Raw genomic sequence first — 16,242 nt, 5'->3', positions numbered from 1 at the left:
TATGATTTTTCATGAGGAGGAGCAGCAAAAAGATAAATTTCAAGGCAGCCATGCTGGATGCTGGAGATTCAGCACCATTTTCATTTACCTGACATCAGAAGTCTTTTACAGAAACCACCATGCCAATATTATCATCTATTCATGCTTCAAGATGATGTCCATGTGGCACTGTTTTATTTCAGGATTAACTAAATCTGGGGATGACTGTGTATGTGTGTATTAGGTTTCAAAGAAATCCTTGTAGTAGATTAGGAGTAGTTGCAATAATAAACTTGTACTAACCAGTGGATGGATGACGGATGATAGACAACATACATAAGCTCTTCTGGGTTATGACCAGTACAGCTAAAAAAATGCAAGAGTAACAGGGTTGGTGCTGGCTTTAAAAACGTTGTCACCCCAAAAATCTCCAACCTCAAAAATGTCTTCATTTTCATAATACAGTTCTATCCATTTATCTCAACATCCTCGGGACCAAGGTAGTATTGTTGACAAGAGCAGATGTTTAGATAAGTAAGGGGAGGAGATTTAAATAAATTGAAATTAAGCAGTCAAGTGAAATTTTTAAGAAGTGACATGTCATGACAAGGATTAACAGAGAAAGAATATCACAATTGAATTTTTTATTAAATGAAGACAACTAATCGGAAATATACATGTATACTGACAACTTAATATTTGTGTAGTACACTCCACAATGTGTTCAATAATGTACATGTAAATGAAAAATCCATGAATTTGAGTATTAAATCACATGTAAGAAAATTCATGTATCAGTCAAATCCTGTTAGAAAACAACAACACACACACACATATATTTTTTGAATCTATATCCCATTGTCAACAAAAACTTTGCGAAACAATTCACTCTGATATTCATTATCCTAGTAGCACATGGCTATATAGTTGTTTACATGCTACCTGTACATGTACTTAAACTGGCATAAATTTTGATCAGCCAGAGAGAACTATACATGTACCATGATGCCAAAGCTGCCAAGGGGATGAGGTTATTCATAGGGAAATGTAAACATGTAAACAAGTGAAGACATTTAACAAACATTTTTGCAATATGTCCCACCTTCATTTAACTTGATGGACAGATATCTACTGTTTCAAAATACTGTAACATTAATTTGTATTTTTATGTTGCCATTGGTAGTGATCGTAAGCAATAACTGTTTTGTTGCAATGAGGAAACTTTCTCGGCATAATAAATATGTTCCAATCATTATTAAAAGTGAAACAATGCTTATATTTAAGTTTGTTGATGACTTCATTTGATCAAAGATCTTTGGCTTGCTTTGATGAAGGTGCATGTGTTACTGAAGGCACCACTAAAGGCTCTCTTTGAAGGACCAAACAAATGCCCATTTGTTATTGCTGCAGCAGCATCAAATAATTATAGAACATTGAGACAGACATTAGTGTATATACAGAATGATTGATGATTTAAAGGACATTTTTGGGTAATCAGTTTTCTTTTAAATTTTAGCAAAACTATTTTTTGTGGTATCTTTTTCAAAAAGATAAAATTAATGCCTCATCTAGTTGATTGTAGTCATTCCCGTTCCTGCCTTCAGAGATGGTTGATTGTAGCTAGTCAGGTAGCATGACTATTTTGGTTATCTTATGGCAGACAGGAGTACTAAGACCAGAGATCAGCATAAGCAGATTATAACAATGCCAATATGAACAAAGGATTGGTTTATTAACAATAGATTCCAGTGCAATTTTTTATCCAACTTTTTGGCTTCCTGTCATAGTGCCTTGGAATTTCTCCACTCCATACCTAAGGCTGTATATAAAAATTGTAACAGCCAAAAATGTTGTAGCCCAAAAATTCGCCAGATGGTATATTTTGTTGCCAATAAGGAAAAGAATCACAATTTATGACATTGGCAAAGCGCAGAACGATCCCTGAGTAGCCTTCATTGCATCCAGCTGAAAGTAACAAAGGGCAATAAATCCTATAAAAGTCCTGGAAGCTCAGAGATTTGTCAACATTTGCATCCTTTAGATCATGACCATAATAAGTACCAAATTTCTCACCCATGTGACAGAGAAATCCAGCTGTTTTGCTAACCTTACTTTCCTTATCTCAGTCTAGTCATCTCAGACCAGTCATCTCAGTCAAGGTGTCCATGTGCTCAGAACTACTTTAAAAAAAAAGAAACCCTTGTTGTCTTCTGCTCTGCCTGACGTAGTTGTACAAAAATCAAACAACAACAGCAACAAATCTATAACAAAAACAGTAACTTAAGGTAAATCCATCTTTGAGAACACACCATAAAAATATTTTGAGAGAGACAAAGACACAAACGCATATTTTGGTATTATGCTATTTCATTCCACACAGAAAAATGACTGTGCTACAGATAGGATAAAATTCTCAATGCCGTGTGAAATGAACTATAACAGAAAAAACTTATCCATGCATGTAGACTATAGACCTATACACTTCACAGCCTCCCAACTGTCTTAACAACTACGAAAAACTTAGTAACAGCCATAAAAGTGTTATATAAAACATGCTTTATTCTAATTTTGTTAAGAATCACTATTGTGCCCTGGTTGAATAAAAAATATATCTACACTATTTAATGAAATATAATGCACTTACCAGCCAGAAAAAATCATTTATCCGTCAACACATTAATCCATAAGCAAATTTCACTGTAGCACTTGCCATATTTCCAGGACAGAAAAATAAATGTTCAAAGAATCCGTGAACTTGAAAGTTTAGCACATGGTTTTCTGCTAGAGTCCGTTTTTGGAGGGTCTATTATGCATGGGGGTAATTTTACAATCAATATTAAAGACAACACAAGTATGTCACACACAGTTTCACCTCCTCCAAAGAAAAGAATAGTTATATACGATAGTGACACAGATCTCTAATTACCCATGAATAATCTAAAGAAAGATGTTACTCTTTGTTACAGCTTGTACTTCATTACAGCTTGTACTAAGTATAACTACAGTAGAGCTGAGTAGCCAATATCATTTTATTATTTACAACATAACTTTCCAAAATTGGAACTGATGAAAATAAAAAAGTTTCTTGTAATAAATATGAATTATTTATTGTCAATTTCATATAACATCCATATATTATATGTGATAATACCTCATTATTATGCAACGTTTTATGCTGTTATTTTTCTGGAATTTCCTTTCTGTTTCACCTACATATTGTTTACCACATTTTGTGCAGGTGAGTTAATAGATGACATTATGTGTGGTACAGTGTCTTCTAAGTTTTGATTTATATTTGAGGTTAGTAAATGAACTTTTGAACATTTTAGATTCATCCATTTTACTGCAGAACTGCAAAAAATGGTCTCACAATCTAATACTTTGTTTGTGAAAGATTTTTCAGTAAGGCCAGGGCGTTTGCTAGAAAACTTAGCTCTTATTAATTGGTTACTGAGTTAATAACCAACCTTCTATGCAAATATCAGTTGAAAAATCTCTGGGAGACTCAGTTTGATAACAGACCAGAGATTTTTGATTGCATGTTTGAGGAAATAATTATCTTTATCATATGTGAAGATGGCTGGTACCAAATTGCAATGCACTTAACTTTTTTGAATTGGTTTTTAGTAATTCTGAATGATCTAGCTGGGGTAGGGATTACTATCTTGGTCTCAATGGGAGTACAGGCATTTTAACTCTATAATAGCCAATATGTATAGCTTATTATTGCCTGTATGACAATCAACTGTATGAACTCCCCCAAACACATGAGGAATAAGCTGTATACTGTTTATTCCGACTACAGATTACAGGCATTTACACCCATAGTGGTAGAGAAACATCTGTTGCGGGTTTTTTGGTTTCTTTGCTAAGGTTAGTGGAAACTGTTCGGGGCTGGGGTTGTTTTAAATATGACTGAGTCTGAGTTAGGGAGTAAACCATTATGATTTTCAAGTGACATGTTTTGGGCTGCCCAACTGGGTACTGAACTCATGACTGTCTCCAACTATGATTTCACTGCTCTACTAGCTACTATGGCTCCCAACAAAAAATTTGAATTTAATGGTAGCTACAATTTGGATATTGACAAACACTCTTGAATGAAAATTATCTTTGCAACAAGCCAATTTCACATGTCCACAGAAGTTTATTATGGCTTGTTTGTCATAAAAATTAAAAAGTTCATAATAACATACTGGTGACATCAGCACAATGAAATTATTTCTCTGCTATAAATTTTATCACAAACTTTCTCCTAAGATCTCTTGGAGCTGTACCAGGATCTAATAAAAGTGCAATGAGTATACTTCTAATATACAGATAAATGAAAATATGGCACAAGGAAACTTACTGGTCCCCTGAGAGTTTTATCACAAAATTTTCTTAAGAAGGCCTTAAGAACCATCAAAGCTGTACCAGCTTCTAATAAAAGTGCTTTCAAGTATACTTCTGACACATGGAACAATGTAACATCAGTGATGAAAGACATTATGGCATAATGAAAATAATTTATCTCTCGAGTTTTATCACAAACTTTCTCTGAAAAAGGCCTTAACATCTGTCAGTGCTGTACCAGCTTCTAATAAAAGTGCTTTTGAGTATACTCTCAAAATATAGAACAATGTAACAAAGTCCTGTGTTGAAAAAATTGTATCTGCAAGTGCAAATCCCAGTGTGGAGGGAATGAATCCACGACCATACTCTACCATCCAAGTTTCTGCAGTCCATTCAACAGCTGAAGCCTCTCCCCAGTAATGGTATACTGTCTCACCTGTGAAAAAGAAAAATACCTGTAAATATCAGAAAGTATGAGCCTCTGTGAACAAAGCAGGGCTATACAAATTCACTTGCTCAATGCCAGGGACAAGCTTCTTGTGAGGCAGTAGTAGTTCTCCTAAGATATTATGATTGGGTAACATATTTAAAGAAGAACCTGCATTATTGGTTATCTTTAAATTAAGGCCATATGTCTGCACATGACAAATTCGGATCATCCTATTTTATTTTGCAATCACGATGCCACTTGCTCAATGTGGTCAGTGGTCACTGAAAAATGATCCATAATGCATAAGAAATTGTATATAACAGTCAAGTGATATGATCAAAGTGCAGCGTCTGAAAAGATGTGGAGGAAAATTACATGCGATTATTGCTTTAAATTCATACAGATGTATGATCTTAAATTTTCAAAATTAAGACCTATTTGACTATGAGATAAAAAATATACACATTTATGTCTTAACTCTTGACAGTTCTAAAGTGTTTTATTGGTTTAGATAAAATACACAGATATATACATATTGTATATTGTGTTTATTCAGAATGCTACAAAATTCTTTATGTCATACTCATTTATTGATCTCCTTCCTTTCTTCACCCCATCTCATGCCCATTGATATGACCCAATACATAATGGCTATCTCTAACCTCATCTCATGACATGTCCATATATATGTCCATATATAATGGCTATCTCTAACCTCATCTCATGACATGTCCATATATAATGGCTATCTCTCAACCCATTTCATGACATGTCCATTTACATGACCCAATACATAATGGCTATCTCTCAACTCATCTCATAACATACATTTAGGTTACCCTGTACATAATGGTGATCTCACCTCATCTCATGACATGTCCATTTGGGTTACCCTGTACATGATGGCTATCTCTAAATTATGTCCAGTGCTTTTTACCTGTGATATCTCATACATAAGGAAAAATGTCATTTAATTTTTGGTTGTCTCACAGTCTAACTCCCTAATACCGATTTTGTCACATAGAACTAAATTTTTCCTACCCACATTTTGTGATATCCGAGCAGTACATGGACACTACTCCCTAATTTTAAAATGTCTGGATAATTTGCATACCTACTTATAATGCGAAGGCTGGTATCGATCACATTTCTTCTTTTAAAAACTACACACAAAAAATTAAGCCACTATTAGCTAAACATGAATATTATCATCATCAAAACTGGTAAGTGAAACCTTGGTATACTGCTCATGTCATCATCTCTCAACTCATCTCATGACATACATTTAGGTAACCCTGTACATAATGGTGATCTCTCACCTCATCTCATGACATGTCTTAACTAGGTTAAGCAGAAATCATGTAATACACAAAGATTTCACTGGCACAACTGTCACATGGCAGAATTTTTCATTTAAAGGTCCTGTACCCAAACATTCTCCTTCTCTTTCTCTTTCAAACCTGAAAATCTAGCTACACCAAAACCCTTATATAGCCATCTGTTTATCTGTCTTCATACACGGGCAAAAAGCTAGTCAACTTGTAAAACCCTGAAATAGGTCCATTATTTATTTGACTATATACACTGACAGAAAGTATTTTTACACCTAGCATTTACTCTTTCCACTACCTGTCATATTTACAACCAATTGTCTAACAATAAGTTCACATCTCTTGTTGACTGATTGATTGATTGATAGATTGACTAAGTGAGCAGGCAAGTTGGCTGGTGGGTGAGCAAGCAAGCAAGGATCTCTCATATTTTGCCTGGCAGATCTATTAATTTAATGAAAAACAACAGAAACAAAAACAAAGACCTGGTCCAAAAACTGTGCTTTTCAGTTCTCCTTCCTTCCATTGTCTGAATGAGCCAGTTAGGATGGTGTCAGAAATATTGGCCCAGTATCGACCTGGAAAAGAACATCTCTTTTATTAACTTATCTTTTTAATAATTGCATGAAAACTGGCTTAGACACAAAATCTAACCAAGGTGTAATGGATGGACAGACTGTCATACATACTAATGGATATATGGACAAACTGTCCTACATACTGATGGACAGACTGTCCTACATACTGATGGACAGACTGAAATACATACTGATGGACAAAATGTCATACACACTGATAGATATGTTGTACATACTGATGGACAGACTGAAATACTGATGGACAGACTGACATACATACTGATGGACAGACTGTCATACATACTGATGGACAAACTGAAATACATACTGATGGACAGAATGTTACACACACTGATAGATATGTTGTACATACTGATGAACACTCATACATACTGATGGATAAACTGCCATACATACTGATGGACAGTGTCATACATACTGATGGGCAGACTGCCATACATACTGATGGACAGACTGCCATACATACTAATGGACAGAGTGTCATACATACTGATGGACAGACTGCCATACATATTGATGGACAGACTGAAATACATACTGATGGACAGTGTCATACATACTGATGGACAGACTGTCATACATACTGATGGACAGAATGTTACACACACTGATAGATATGTTGTATATACTGATGAACACTCATACATACTGATGGATAAACTGCCATACATACTGATGGACAGAGTGTCATACATACTGATGGGCAGACTGCCATACATACTGATGGACAGACTGCCACACATACTGATGGACAGACTGCCATACATACTGATGGACAGAGTGTCATACATACTGATGGACAGACTGTCCTACATACTGATGGACAGACTGAAATACATACTGATGGACAGTGTCATACATACTGATGGACAGACTGTCATACATACTGATGGACAGAGTGTCATACATACTGATCGGCAGACTGCCATACATACTGATGTTCAAATGCTGCTGTCTTTATCAAACTGTTACCATGATCATCTCCAGATCTGAGCAAGAACATACTTAAGTCACTTTCTGTATATTTTGAGAAGTTAAAATAGAAATCATAACAAAAAGAAAAGCTTCATCTAATCAAGCAACATCAATAAAAGAAATGTAACTTGGTCTTGTCCAACAGGAAATGGAATTTGGTCTCATCCAACAAAAAATGGAATAGGGTCTTGTCCAACAGGTTATGGAATCAAATCTCAACCAACAGGTAATGGATTATAATTTGCTACTACCCATACCTGTGGGAATATTTGGTGAATGGATGTCACCTGTTTGCCAGTGCTACAATATTATGATAACTGAATGTTAGTCATATTTCAACTTATGCTTGAAATGCCCAACATGTAAATGTGTTCAATTAGTACTTGGATGGAAGCAAATTCTGTCATGGACAAAGTATGAACTGCTATGTAATGACCATTGTTGTACTACAGTGGTGTAAGATAACCTAACAAATCCTAATGTTTATACACCTATACAATTTAAACTGCATTATCACCAAACCCATGTAGGCTCCGGAATACTGAATAATGCCTGATGTGTGCTACTGCATGTCATAGAGGCAACAAATGATGGCAACCTAGTAAGTTGGGGGAAGTGTTCAATGATAGCATTTTGTCTGAGCTCTCTTTTTTTAAAAACACACCTGAAAAGGAAAAATGGTTGACCTTGTCTTTTAATGATTCTACCCATATTCACCATTTTTTATGGGATTTTTTGCAACACTGTCACCTTTTATCTATAACCTCATGCCACATATTTACTTTTCATCTGAGGGGTTTGTCTTCCAACGAATTATAGCAAAACTTGACTGTTATGCTAATTTGCTTTTGCTTGGTATTATATAGCTATTATTGTGCTGATGTGTCATTAAGATCAACACACATGTGTACATACATTAAGCACATATATTAAGCTCTATAACATGTATAAATACCAAAAAAAATTACTTCAATATTTTGCATCTCAATTGCGTGAAATTGTCATAATCAACTAAAGAAAATAACCTTCTAATAAGATGACAAAATTTTCTGGAGAAAAACAATGGGTTTACAGAAATGCTATGTTTGCAGCATGGTTATCTTTGCAATTCATCAATTCTTTGGTTAAATTATACGTATTAAAAATTAACCTACTGCATGCATATTTACCTGAGTTGCCTGATGTGTTGACACCTGTGCCAAAGAAAAGAACATACTCTGTTATTGAGGCATGAAGGATGCAAATGGATCCCATCCATCCCCCAGCATTCATGAATATCCATTGCAAATCTTCAGCAGGTAAAATATGGCCACTGTACTGTGTCAGAAAATGTTCAGTGATCTCTTGATAAGCTGAATGAGGATTTTTTCCTAAAATAAAAAAATGCCAAGACACTTTTAAAAGCAATTGTATAAAAGATGAATTCTGTGCAGGATTTTCTTGTTCACACCATCACACACATGGTATTCTATCAAAAGCATGTACTTAGTAGGCAACAATTAAAGAGGATGTGTAATTGTGTCATCTACCTAAGAAAAAACAACCTATAGTTCCAGATATCCATATTAATTTCTCATCCCTTTCGGTATGATCTTTAACCTTCTGTTATCATACATCATATTGGAATCTATCAATCATGTACCTGTCCCATACCCCTTGTTCATAAGTGGCCTGGACATTATAATGGTAAAATACTTGCTTTGTATGTGTTCAGTTTCATGTTTGACTCACAGCTCCTGGCCCCATCACCAGTAAACATTACTCAACTCTACATCCTATTAAATAATATTCAGACCATTCAAATGGCTTGATGCTCAAAAATATAAGCAAGCTTACCAGTCTGCAGTAAAATATCTTACCCATAATGCTGATTAAAGTGTTATGATGTAGGAACCAGGTCTCTGGTATTTACAGGAGAAAATGCTCAGCTTTTCAGGGTCAGTGCATACGACACTATTGAAGATAAGTTGTATAAATAAATATAAAATTAATTAAAGTAAAATGTAGCTAACTCACATACCTAAGGAATTTTAAATACAAGTACAGCTCATTAGCTTGGATGTAGAGCAGCACATAAACCTGTTCACAAAGCAACAGCATTAGACTGGCATGTGAGTGACACAAAGTACTGATTGCAAAGCATGATTTGAATGGCACAAAAATGACACAAAACAGCAACTGTAAATCAAGGTTATTAGAGGGGAACCAATGTGATACAACTACCAATAGTAAAGCAAACTCTTTAGAATGGTACAAGAGTGACACAAAACACCAATTGTAAAGCAAGCTCAGTGGAATGGCACAAGAGTGACACAAATTTCCAAAAGTAAAGCAAGTTCATTAGAATGGTAAAAGAGCAACACAAAGTACCAATAGTAAAGCAAGCTAGCTAGAGTGGTAATAATGTGACACAAGGTGCTAATAGTAAAGCAAACTCATTAGAATGGCACAAGAGTGACACAAACAACCAACTGTAAAGCAAGCTCATTGGAATGGTACAAGAAAGACACAAAGCACCAACTGTAAAGCAACCTCAGTGGAATGGCACAAGAGTGACACAAATTACCAAAAGTAAAACAAGTTCATTAGAATGGCACAAGAGTGACACAAAGCACCAATTGTAAAGCAAGTTCATTAGAATTGTACAAGAGTGACATATAGCACCAACTGTAAAACAAGCTCACTGGAATGGTACAAGAAAGACACAAAGTACCAACTGTAAAGCAAGCTCATTGGAATGGCACAAGAGTGACACAGAATACTGATTGTAAAGCAAGTTGATTAGAGAAGCACTAGAGAAACACAAAGAACAGATCACAAAGAAAGCTCATTGCAGTGCAATTAGTACAACTCAATGGACAGATCAGAAAACAAGGTCTTATGACAACACCTATCAATAAAGATATGTTCCACGGGGAATGCTTTAAAAATTTCCATCACTGTAAGTTCAGTGCAAAATGGAACAGAGCAGAGCATCAGAAAAATGCCTTAGACCTCAAAATAAATTAATTAAATGGATCCTGGTCTATCTTTCTAACACAGTAGTAATATTATGTATCTAAGTTAAAAGACAGAAATCAAAGTACTGACAATATTAGTGGCTTGGCATTTTGCATGATATTAATTTACATAAGCTCATATGTAAACATAAACTCCAGTGTTATGGCTGTTCACAGTCATCTTTCCTTACATAAACAAATTTGCCATTCATGGTCCACTTTGCTATCATAAAAAACTCCAGTGTTATGGCTAGTCATGGTCCACTTTGCTATCATAAAAAACTCCAGTGTTATGACTATTTATGGTCCACTTTTCTATCATAAACAAACTCCCATTTTATGGCTAGTCTAGTCATGGTACAATTTGCTATTATAAAAAAACTCCAGTGTTATCGCTATTCATGGTCCACTTGACTATCATAAAAAACTCCAGTGTTATCGCTATTCATGGTCCACTTTGCTATCATAAAAACCAAGTGTTATCGCTATTCATAGTCCACTTTGCTATCATAAAAAATCAAGTGTTATTGCTATTCATGGTCCACTTTGCTATCATAAAAAATCAAGTGTTATCGCTATTCATGGTCTACTTGACTATCATAAAAACCAAGTGTTATCGCTATTCATAGTCCACTTTGCTATCATAAACATACTGTTAAAATAATCCTTTTAACATTTTTCTTAAGTTTCTTTAATTAATATGTCACAGGAGAGGTTATATTAACATCTGAAACATTACCTGAAAAACTTGCCTTTTCCTTTAGAAAGCATTGCCAACTATTATCTTAAGTGTTACCATCAGTGGAACAATATAAAAAGCCTAATCATTTACCCAAATCTGAGTGTCCTCCCTATTTTAGCAGTAGAAACTACATTTGGTAATACAGAATGGACACTACACTATGCGCATGGAGCAATTTAAATCACTCTGAGCCAAAAATGATAAATAATAATTAACTTATGATTTATTTGTTTTGGGATATGTATAGAAACAAGGACTGTAACCTATGATTTGTGTTTGTGCAGTAATAAAAAAGCTAATCTCCGATAAATGAATTGGCTATACTTTTTTTTTTAAAGCAATACTCAAACAAATAAATAAGAAGTTGCCACTAATATTGATAATGTGCCCTGATCAGGGATGGTGATGGCATTAATAAAGTTCTCACCACAAAAAAATTGTCAGATGGTATATTCTGTTGCCAATAAGTAAAAAAATCACAATTTGCAACAATGGCAAGGTCCAGAGTCATCCCTGCCTGATGCTAAAGGACCAAAGTGTATATTGGATGCATTGTGTGAGTGTTTACATGGCTATGAGTTAACAGTGCCAATGCAAGGACGATCAAGGGCAATAACTCCAACAAATATAGCGTGTGCAGAATATGCTCATCATCAAACTTATCCTATCTTATTGCAAAGAAATATCTTCACTGCAAAATTTGGTTGGAATCTAACTGCATGAAAAATTTAGAAGCTGGAGGGTTTGCAATGTTGAGTTTTAGCAATGTACATGATAAGACCATCAAAGGCCATAAATGAAAGAAATATGTGCAGAATAGAACTCATCTCAGCCGTCAAGAAGAAGCTTCTCAGCAAATTTCATCAAAATCTTAGAATGAACACTGAAGCAAGCGCATTCCCAAGGCTGTGCATTAGCAATACCCTTTTGTCATCTAGCAATAGATATTCATGCGGTGAACCAGAAATCACAAAGCGTTTTCTGTTAGACTATACAAATTATATTACTCTCAGAAACTTAGCAATAGTAATATTACCCCATATCACTGATACACAAATTTCAAATTTTATATGAGTCAAGATAGTCCCAGTTTATTAACTGTATAAACTGCCCAGGGGTTATAGTATACCATGAGCATTAATGATTAAGTGTGCAAATCAGGACTGTTTAAACGGATTATAGGTTCCGTGTGTATATCAGAGTCTTAGAAGCAGTCTTTTTCATTCATACTTGTTCTTTTTTCTTAGTTTGATTATCTGAAAATTGAATTTGTCACATTTGCTCAGCTCCAGTTTGTAAGTCATGTATAAACTAAGGTACTATTACAAGCCATGTTTGATGTATGAACATTGCCACAGACTAGAGTTAATTTCTTACACAAGGTTACCATGACCTGAGAGAAGATCTGGCATCTTGGATCAGCACAGGCATTAGATCAAGCTACTTTCCACCGATGTGCTACAGCTTTTTCCTAAGATCAGAGAAACCGACAAGAGGGAAACGGGACATGCTTTAAATCCATCCCCACATGGAAGCAAGAAGGACATCATCTGCTAAGTTTGATTCGATCGAATCAAAGCGACATCCAATCAGAATTGAGATAGAGGGTGTGGTAACAATTTCAATCCAATCTGGGGGACTGAACTTTCGGTTCAGTTAAGTCCCGAGTCTCTAAGAGGGGAGACGGAAGTGATACTAGCATAGCAGTTGAGTCGACAAGTCTAGTTGGTGGAGAGTTAAGGAGGAGAAAAAGGGGTCAAGGAGGAGAAAGTGGAGAAGGAGGAGTATAGAGAAGTCAAGGAAGAAAAGGAATTTGGAGAAAGTCAGGAGGAAGTTGAGAAGGAATTGGAGGAATAGGAGAGAAGAATACACAGATGAGTAGAATACAAGGACAGGTGGAAATCTATCTCACACTACTATCAAATGATGCAATAGGCTATCCTAGGGTCAAGCAAAAGGAGAGTACTTGGGAAGTTGAAATCATTTGACTATTGAATTGTCATTAAATTGATATTCATTGAATTTCACTTTTTTTTGTATATTCAATCATTTAACCATCAGCATTGCTGACTGGGGGCTCGGAGCTTTACATCTATCTTTCACTAATTTAACTTCTAATCAAAATGAAGCCTGGGTGGGACTTCTATAATAATTTAAATAAAATATTGGAAGCACCCCACCCCACACATACCACAGTGACAGCATAACAACCTCATCAAGCCATTATTAACCTATAATAACATAACAAATAATAACATACAAATTTCAAATTGTATAAGGCTCAAGATAGTCCTATAGTGTAATACGTCTTCCCTGATATTTATATTTTTGGCATCACACCAAAAAAAACAAATATCAGGCGAGACGTCTCATTTTTTAAAATTTCAAACAGAAAATGGACACTTTATACAAATGTACAGAACTGTTTCAGATTTACACGGAAAACATTTTTAAAAAATCAATTATTCGTAAAGATGAATGTTCAGAAAACATTCCTATATAAGCATGTGCAAATTTCAGCATGAAAACAAGAAGTTATAAAAGACCAAAATTAAAAATCTTGGATTGTGTACGTGTTTGAATGTTTCCTGTGAAACATAAAAATGAGTTACTTTTTCAATTCTGCATACTCATGTTAAACAAAGAACATTAAATTTCTATATATTTCTTGATAATTTCGTAAATATAACGTGACACAGCTACATTATCTCACCAACGTATTTCATGGCTATATTAGCCACTTCTTTGTCACTGAAGATGTACGACTTATTTCTTAGCCAATACTGAATCAAAAATAACAGGAGTGCCACCAATATCGCCATTTTAATTAAATTTCTTATTAAACCCAAAACCATCTTTACGGTTAACACTTTGTTTTCTTTTTGAACCGGTGGACACTTGCTGGACACTAAACGTACCCAAACCTGCAGAAGAATTTGAACGGTTTTGTGTTAAAATTCCTCCGTTTAAAAGAGAACCGTAACATATGTTCCGAACTACTCGAGAGCGCATGTGCTCGACACGAGCTTCAAGTTGAGAAGGAAAAAATAATAATCTGAAAGGGAAAAAATCATACAGAGTGACAAAAATACCTTAGATTATCCCCATGACCCGTTTTGACATAGGACCCTTTCTATCATAATATATTGGGTCCTATGTCAGAACGGGTCATGGGGGTAATCTAAGGTATTTTTGTCACTCGGTATGATTTTGTTTCCTTCAGATTATTGTTTGTTTTTTTTCTTCTCAAAATCATGCTCGCGTCGAGCACCTGTGCTCGAGAGCTAAGGTCTGATTTAGAGGGCCGGATCATGTTAAATTTTTGGGGTGCGGATGGTTTGTGAGTGTTTCCAAAATTTCAAAAGGGCCTGACTTCCCTCAAAAGGGCACCAAAATAAAAAGTACGTTTCTGTTTCAAAGTGTGCATAATACCCAAATAACCGTGCTCAAGAATAAACGATAGTCCAATTTCAAGTGACCGTGTGTGTGTGTGTGTGTGTATGTGTGTGTGCATTTTTTAAAGGGGTGTTTGGGTTTTCTTAGCGGGTGGGGGGCTGATACCCTGGAAACTTCCCTCCCCAATATCCAGTCAAGATGATCGTCCTCGATGTTTTGGACGCCGGGAATGAAACTTGGAAGTGGTGCGTTTGATGTTATCTATAGTGTTTGGGATGGTTTAAAATAGGACACCTATAGCGTTTTAAAGGGTTTCGAATGATCTGCTCGAAGTAGGTCACGATTATCGTCCTCGGTGCTTTAGATGGTCGGGAATGATGTGCTTCAATACTGTCCAGAAATGGTTTCATCGTGTTTTTAACAGTCTGTAATGATATGTTTTTAATTAAGATATTTGCATTTCAGAGCTTAAGGTAAGGAATAGCATACTCACAGTGTTTTTTATATAGAGTGTTTCAAATAAATTACTTATAGTAAGTGGCAATTTTTTGAGAGTTATTGATTGCTAGTATCCATAACATAATATGACTTTATTTGTTGTGTGAAAACATGAATACGGTATAGGCATGCACCGAACATAAGCAATATTAATACAGTAGTATTAATGTAATTTATAACCACAGAAATTGTTAAGACACTATTGAAACATTCCCATATGAATCGGTGGGCTGTGACAGACTTCTGTACACCGTTTGTATCATCCACCGATATAGAACCATAACCTGATCACTGGAGATGTATTTTGTATTTATTTTACTGTAAATGTTGACCAGAGTTCCAGCTTCATCTGAAGCAGTCAAATTGTAAATCGCTTAAATTTTTATAAACTTTGTCTTTTTTATTATTAATTTTCTTGCATTATACAATATACTTAGATAAAATTGTATTATGAATAAAAAGATGTTTGAAAATAAATTTGACATATAGTAACGATTTTGAACTTTTATTGTACTAGCTATTACATTTTTATAACCCGATTATATAAATAAAAATATAAACTACAAACAAATTATGATAAACAGTACCTGTTTGTAGTATTAAAAGAAATCGGAAGAAACACAACTGAAAAAATATTACCCGAAGAACTAGATTTAGAAATACTGCCACCAGAAGTTAAAAAATACAAAATTTTGTTTCAAGGCAATATATTCGTTTAACTATGCTTGCTGATTATATCGCCAACATGCCCGAATACTGCTTGCTGATTATACTGCCAATGTACCTTAATACTACTTGCTGATTAAATTGCCAGTGCGCTTGAATAGTGTTTGCTGGTTTTATTCACAATGTGCTCGAATACCACTTACTGATTATATTGACAATGTTCTTGAGTACTTTCTGATTGTATTGCCAGCTTGCCTGAATACTACTTGCCCATTATATTGCTAATGTACCT

General features: G+C 35.0%; 1 protein-coding gene across 1 annotated transcript; it reads right to left on the bottom strand.

Moving 5' to 3' along the window:
- Positions 1-610: 610 nt before the first annotated feature.
- On the bottom strand, positions 611-14,323 carry LOC149774507 (sigma non-opioid intracellular receptor 1-like). Its single transcript, XM_089945139.1, has 4 exons — positions 14,104-14,323; positions 8,819-9,019; positions 6,561-6,653; positions 611-4,750 (listed from the first exon to the last, which is right to left on the bottom strand). Exons 1-4 carry the CDS (start codon positions 14,243-14,245, stop codon positions 4,506-4,508), a joined length of 681 nt encoding a protein of 226 aa, XP_089801265.1. The 5' UTR covers positions 14,246-14,323; the 3' UTR covers positions 611-4,505.
- Positions 14,324-16,242: the final 1,919 nt, after the last annotated feature.

The sequence above is a fragment of the Sinohyriopsis cumingii genome, unplaced genomic scaffold, assembly GCF_028554795.1.
Source record: "Sinohyriopsis cumingii isolate HCF-2022 unplaced genomic scaffold, ASM2855479v2 utg000229l, whole genome shotgun sequence".
NCBI lineage: Eukaryota > Metazoa > Mollusca > Bivalvia > Unionida > Unionidae > Sinohyriopsis > Sinohyriopsis cumingii.
The sequence above is the reverse complement of the archived record's forward strand: the minus strand, read 5'-3'. Positions and strand labels throughout refer to the sequence as shown.

Coding starts and splice junctions, on each gene's coding strand:
- LOC149774507 (XM_089945139.1), bottom strand. CDS start 14,245: ATGGTTTTGGGTTTAATAAGAAATTTAATTAAAATGGCGATATTGGTG. Junction 6,654..8,818: donor CAACACATCAGGCAACTCAG/GTAAATATGCAT, acceptor GTTCTTTTCCAG/GTCGATACTGGGCCAATATT. Junction 4,751..6,560: donor AAGCACAGTTTTTGGACCAG/GTCTTTGTTTTT, acceptor TCTTTTTCACAG/GTGAGACAGTATACCATTAC.